The sequence below is a fragment of the Leptonotus elevatus genome, chromosome 1, assembly GCF_054856555.1.
Source record: "Leptonotus elevatus isolate MCC_2025b chromosome 1, RoL_Lele_1.0, whole genome shotgun sequence".
Classification (NCBI taxonomy): Eukaryota; Metazoa; Chordata; class Actinopteri; order Syngnathiformes; family Syngnathidae; genus Leptonotus; species Leptonotus elevatus.
The window spans coordinates 46,483,651-46,490,388 of NC_141239.1; the positions used below are offsets into that span (position 1 = coordinate 46,483,651).

At 44.0% G+C, this 6,738-nt stretch overlaps 1 protein-coding gene across 3 annotated transcripts in view; it reads right to left on the bottom strand.

Moving 5' to 3' along the window:
- myo15aa (myosin XVAa) overlaps positions 1-6,738 on the bottom strand; it is a 33,089-nt gene extending 26,351 nt beyond the window's left edge. The window contains exons 1-5 of one of the 3 annotated variants that reach the window (XM_086077248.1): positions 2,320-6,738; positions 2,092-2,174; positions 1,354-1,417; positions 1,138-1,247; positions 953-1,027 (exon numbers count right to left, since the gene is read on the bottom strand). In XM_086077248.1, the coding sequence (XP_085933374.1) occupies positions 953-1,027; positions 1,138-1,247; positions 1,354-1,417; positions 2,092-2,174; positions 2,320-6,738 (4,751 nt within the window). The remainder of the gene's footprint in view (positions 1-952; positions 1,028-1,137; positions 1,248-1,353; positions 1,418-2,091; positions 2,175-2,319) is intronic. The other 2 variants (XM_086077256.1, XM_086077265.1) reach the window with 2 other exon arrangements.

Below are 6,738 nucleotides of genomic sequence, written 5' to 3' on the forward strand. Positions count from 1 at the left end.
AAAAGTCTCTTTATTTCAATCATTTGTTTCAAAAGGTGGAACCTTTATGTTATTCTAGTTCACCACACACAAAGTTAACTATTTCAAGCCTTTATTTGTTTCAAATGTGATGATTATGGCAGAAAGACACAAAAATAAAAACATCCAGTGTTACACAAAATAAGAATATTGTGACAAAGTTCAACACATTGTAAGCTAGTTAATGCAAAACAACTGCAGAGGTTTTCCTCAGACTTGGTCTCAGTCTGGTTTAGTAAGTTTCAAAATTATGGGGAAGACTGCTGACTCGACTGTTGTGTAGAAAACCATCATTGACACCCTCCATAAGGAGACAAGGTCTCAAAGAGAAATAGCCAAAGAAGTTGGATGTTCACAGAGCGCTTTACCAAATTACATGAAGAGAGTGTTAAGAATAACGTGGCCATGGCCAGAAAAGGTGTCAAGCAACGGCGATTTCCGAAATTTGGGGGAGCTCCATAAGAAGTGGATTGAGGCTGGTATGAATGCAGCAAGAACCAACCAATATATATGTCTATAGCTTTAGATTTCCATAACTTAAGCCACTCCTGAACCAAAACCAACGTCAGAAGCGTCTGTGCTAAGCTAATGAAAAAAAGGCCCTGTCTGTTGCCCAATGGTCCCAAGTCCTCTTTTTGAAACTAATTATCAAAATTAATTGACTTTTTTTCGATATCCTAATTTTCTGACCAGCACCTGTACACATAGGAAACCATGACTTATTCTGTGTATGAATGGCAATCAGTTTGGGAATTCAGTTAATGGTTATAAACTGGAACTGATTGAAAAGTGTCACACATAACTGAGGCTATCGCACATGCTAGGACTTTAAACAGAAATGGTCTGAAGTTGCTTGCAGTTTTAAATGGACAGGGAGGAGTATAAATTATTCAAACAGTTTATTTGTGAGATGAGCGTAGAGTCGGTCTCTTACCTGATAATTATGACTTGATTCTGTTTGGCATCCATCATTTTGGAATAAGCAGCGTTTGCAATAGCATACAAATGTCTAAGGAGGAAAGACGTGTCACATTAGCAAGAGGATGCAATGACCTATTGTACTATTGAACCATGTGCTGATTCCAAACGCCTTGCGAACCATTTCAAACGACGACTTACGGAGGGTTCTCGCCCAGGGCGTGACCCTTGTACTGCAGCACCATGTCCGTCCCATAGATGTTATACATCTTATAAGGGTTCACAGAAACCAGAATACTACCTATATAGGTCTGACAGGTATACAAAAAAGCAAGTGAGGCTTAATAATTCAAACATAGAAATGATTGATCTTTGAATGCAACATATTATGTTAAAATAAATGAATGTGAAACTTACATAAATAAGATTCCGTTCAAACCTTTTTTTTAGGTTGAGAAGAACAGCATTGTCATGCATCTCCCTAATGAAAAATGAATAAATAACATATTTTCAACTGTACTATTTTCTTTTTTGTTTCTTATGCTCAATGTAAAGGTGTATTCAAGGATCTTCTCGAGAAGTAGAAGCCAAACATCCGTTTTTTCTAAAAAAAAAATGCACATGCTGAAGACCATCCTACCAGCTCTCCTGCTTGTCCGGGGGAAACGCCTACACTGTAAAAAGTTTGTATTATTTACTTGAAAAAGCCTAGTAAAAGTTTATGCACTCAGAAATGTTAAGTAGGAGTTTAACTAGAAACTGTACTAGATTTTTTTTTTTTTTTATAAATCTCGTCGGGAACGTGCAAGCTCATCTGCATCTTCACTAGTCTCTGCAGCCGGCCACACTTAATAGATGGATTTCTTCTTGCTGCTCTCAGACATTTTCAAAGTATGCGGTGAGATCGGTGGAGCTACAACGATAGATGGCTGAATCCGAAGCTACATGCTACAAACACTCGAAGTGTGCATGCGCAGCTAGGAACGAGCACGCACGACGTCGTTAACGTCGTTAAGGCAGACGGACGAAATCGAGGACCAATCGTTAAGATGATCCACCTGGAAGATATCCTTGAATACACCTTTAATCGTGTTCCGCTTTGTCTAAGTATTGCTCAGTTTGGAAAAATTTTAGTACAATACAAGAAATTGTTACTCGAGCTGTGTCATGTCTTCCACGCCATCTTCCTCTCGTTGCTCCCGCTGAGCTACTGTGGGCAGGCTTCTGATTGCGTACATCTGAAATAACAATCGCAAACACGGGGATAAGTCATGCTTTTATAGCATTCGTCGCTAAAAAGATTGTCAATTCTCATCACAGGTTTTGTTCTAAAAGACATTAAATACACATATTTACAGTATTGAAGCTGTCAAGAACACTTACCTTGTCAAACCATGGACCCTGAGGTTCCCCTTCCCTGCTGAGATTACACACCCCAGCTTTACGACCCATGTTTTGCTGAGCCATCAAGTGCTGGTGATCAATTAAGTTCTCATCTCCATACATGGACCACTTATTGAGGTTTTGTACTGTCCCATGAGGTAATACCTTCTCTGCACCCCAGACATCCATATCTTGTTGCAGGCCCAGAACCTTAACGTCGCAGCCATGAGCCCAGTGGTTTTCAGGTACAGAATCCTGAACATGGGGTGACACCACAGCACATGTAGAAGGGAGGTGATATGAGTCCCCCTGAAGGACTGGGTTCTTTAGGGCACCAGAGAGATCTAAAGAGTGGTGCTGTGGGGTGCAAGGGGTACCTAATTGAGGTATGATATTGTTGTAAGACTGATGGAAATTTGCCTTTTGGATGTTAGGGCTTTTTGACAGAGCACTGGACAGGTCAACTGTTTTATGCGTAGTTGTTGACTGGTGTTGGAACATCAAAGTATTGCTTGGCAAACGGTAGGTAAGATGATTGATGTTCGGGTTGTGAAGAGCACTTGAAATGTCAACCGATGGAACCGCTGTGGGAGCAGTCTCCTTCAGTAGTGATGGGTTTGAGAGTCTGTAAGAGGCACCACGGATGCTAGTGTTCAGCAAGGCACCAGAAAGGACAGGCCCAGTGGCTTTTGATGTTGACGGTTGGATTTGATGTAATGAACCGTCTGGAAGCTGTGCCTCGTGAAGATTAGAATTCATCTCCATGCTAGGTATCATTTGGGTTGTACTTTCTGGATTCTTCATTGTTTCCCTCTGTGGAATTTTAATTGAACTGCTTGACAAGTGATAAGAGGTCTTTAGGGCATTTGCATTTACAAGCGCAGAAGAGAGCATAGCAGAGGAGGTTGTAACAGCCTCAGATGGTAGCTTAGTTCTCAACACTGAAGTACCATCGGGCAGTTTGTAAGTAGGTTTCCTAATTTGGGGATTAAGTAGTGCAGAAGAAAGCATAGGTGATGTAGGGATGGTTGCAGTTTTGGCCTCTGAACTGATCCCTAGTGTGCCACTTGGTAAGCGATATGTGCCTTGCTGCAAATGGGAATTCAGCAAGGCAGAGGGCAACACTGGAGAGGAAAGGGGCTGTACGGTAGAGGATTCAGCAGGTTCACTTTGATTTATAACAGTGCCATCAGGTAGTTGATAGGAAGGTTGATGAAAGTTTGGGTTATGCAGTGCATTGGAGAGAAGAGGGGATGACTGATTTGCTCCACCAGCAACATCAACTCCATCAACTGCAGTAAATTGAGTTTCAACAGGTTTTTGGGGCATTGTTGTGGTGTCAACTGGGAGTTTAAACATTGATCCTTGGATTTGGGAGGTCTTAAGTCCAGAGAGAAGTGAAGAGTTCATGTTAACAGTCTGCTTAGCAGGAGAGGCATGAGCAATAGGAGAAAGATGTTGCTGAAGGGGCGAGGTAAATGATTTGCTATGTAGCTGGGAATTATGCATAGCAGAGGATAAATGTGGAGGTGACGAGGTCGATGAGGCACCAGGAACTGCTGACTGCGTGTGTAAGAGAAAAGTTGCGTCCAGTTTGGCATTGGACTGTAGAGGCGATGAGCAGGAGGCGCTCTGCAGATGAGAGTGCTGCATCAAAGATTTGGATTGACCTAGTTGGGGATTTTGGCTCACTTCTTGGCTATTCTGGGCATCACCCGCAATCTTGCCAACAGAAGAGTGAGGGTAAAATTCCTGCTGTGGTTGGGGTGTGTAATGAGTGGCATAGGGTAGAGAAGAGGGAAGTTGATGGAGGAGAAATGGGGCACCAACATCTTTAAGGTTTTGAGACGAGTTTGTTAGAAATGAGGATGTGCCTGGCTCAGTAGCTGTGTAGTCAAACTGTTTCACACTCGGAGAGGGAGAAGGAGTACTTGGTGGTGGTATCGGATAAGGTAGGGGAATGTGATGAGATGTTGCTCCAACATCCTGGGGACTCATAGCCCTATGGGGTAGGGAGGCATGTGAATAGTATCCATGGTTTTTAGGAGATGAACCATGAAATGCTTGGGGAGATTGAAGTCCATTATGAAGCCCAAACCCAAATGGTTGAGAAGACAAAGCGCCACCATGTTTCAATGAGGTCTGCCGAGACACCATAGGCCTTGGAGGAGGTGCTCTGAATGAAGGAGAGGACTGGTTTCTGGGCATGCGTACCAGTGGCCGTCCTCTACCAGTAGGTCTTTGGAAGCCCACTTGAGGTGTTGAGACCCTTGGCTGAGAACCTTTCCTTGCCAACATAGGGACTCCATCTACACCATTCATCTGTCCCGAGGAAGGGCGTCGGCCACTGCGAATAGAGAAGCTGAATGGAGCTACATGTTGAGTAACAGGGGGTCCGTGTCTACTTTGTCTTCTCGGGTAGGCGTTAGCTGGAGAGGGTTTTGCAGAACTCATTGGAGCATGAATTGGGTTCTCTGAAGCATCTCTAAACTTATGAGTAGAGGAGCGGTTGGGGAGAGGCTGGCTGGTGTTTTGTGACTGGGAAGGAGCGACAGGATGAAGGATGGATGTAGGCTGAACAGTTTGAGGGGGAGACTGAGCATGCTCAGGGAGAGGAGCCCTTTCTCTTGGTAGAGGTGATGGAGGAGGAGAACGTGATCTCCTCACTTGGGATCTTTGGTGTCTACTTTGTGCTCTAGAAGACGGAAGAGGTGATGCATTTGAACCGGGTTGGGGTCTGAGAGAAATTCTTGGATCAGGGGGCTGACCCTCTCTGTTTCTGAAAGATCCTCTCGGTGTAGTTATGGGACTTGGAAATGGTGATTGGGACTGAGCCCTTTGAAGTCCAATTCCAGCCCTCACAGCTTTGACAGGTGGCTGAGCAGTAACTGACACTCCGTTCCCCTGGAATTGTGGTGAAGCATGAGGGTTTGGTAGTCTCTGTAGAGAGGATGGTCGTTGGTTTGTTATTGGAGATTGGTATGTAAAGTTTCTTCTTTGTAAGCGAGGGGCAAAGTGGTCCAGCTGGATGTGTGATTGAAGATACATATTATCTGGTGGCATTCCTTGTATCTGTAATGGAGAAGGTTTGATGCTATGCACTGGTTTTGATGATGCGACTGAGGGATATGGCGGTGGATGCACCAATGAAACATTCTCTGTTTGTATATGTGGGACTGTTGATGGCATTTGCTCCATCAAAAACATTGGAGGGTCTTGAGGGTAAGGTGGTTTATTTGCCTGGGTGGCAAACTGCGGTAAAGAAAATGCTGACCAATGTTGAGGGGAAGTGGCTAGTGGAGGGTGAGTAGGATGCTTTAGTTGCATGTGCTCATGTTGAATGATCTCATCCGTTGGTGAAAATGGTATGATGTGGGTTTGTTGGTGATTAACAGCAGTTGGGAAATGGGGTTGTGCTGGGATGTAAGTGGGAAAGGGTTGGTCATTATGATTTCTCAGGTCATCAAAACCAAGGGATGGAGCTGAAAACATAGGAGTAGAAGGAGGTGGTGGTGGAGGCAAGGTTTGCACATCCAGTCTTTCCTTTCCAAATAATCTAACCTGAGGCCTGGGGACCCTGAACTGATCAGGAGTAGAATTAGCAAAAGGGATTTGTTCCTGTCTGTAAAGATATTCTGTTTCTGTTGGAATCAGCCCACCATCAACATTGAATGATTGTTGGTAAGGGAAATGAACTCCAGCAACATTTGTATATCCCTGCGTTGAATCTTGGTATGCGGGTAAGCCTGGAAGAGTAGCATAACCACCACTCACCATACCATATTGCTGTGGCAATCCATACTCATAACCCATATTATGATCAAAATAAGAATCGGTGTACATCTCAGACTCATATGGGTTGTAGATAGTCTCCATGGTGTTGCCAGAGGAACCAAATGGCTCTTTCACAATAGCGTAGATCTTACCATCATCTCCATAGTAATACTCCACCTCTTCATTACCATTATCTTCATACTCATCATATGGGTAAGTGTAGCAATCCGCATCACTATTGTCATAAAACTCATCGTCGGGATAAAAGTTGCCATCATCATCATAGTAACCATACTCATTTTCCCACTCATCATCATAGCATTCAAAGTCCTCTGGCTGCCCATTGTGGTAATCCTCTTCAGACCAATACTCATCCTCGTCATAATCGGAAGGGTGGTTGTAATATCGTGGCGGTCTACCCAATGCGTGTCTGTTTGCAAATGACAGTCGTTTTTGTCCTTGACGCTGTGCCCATGCCCCCATTCGACCTCGGCCCTGAGAACTTGGCAACCCCCCTATCAACCAGTTGGTGGCGGCTGCTATCCTTGCTAACATCCATCCTTTTGTCTTGAACCTTAATCCCACTTTCTTTTTGCCAAACATGCCTTTGAATTTTGCTCTTAATCCCTTCGCTTCTGTAGCCAT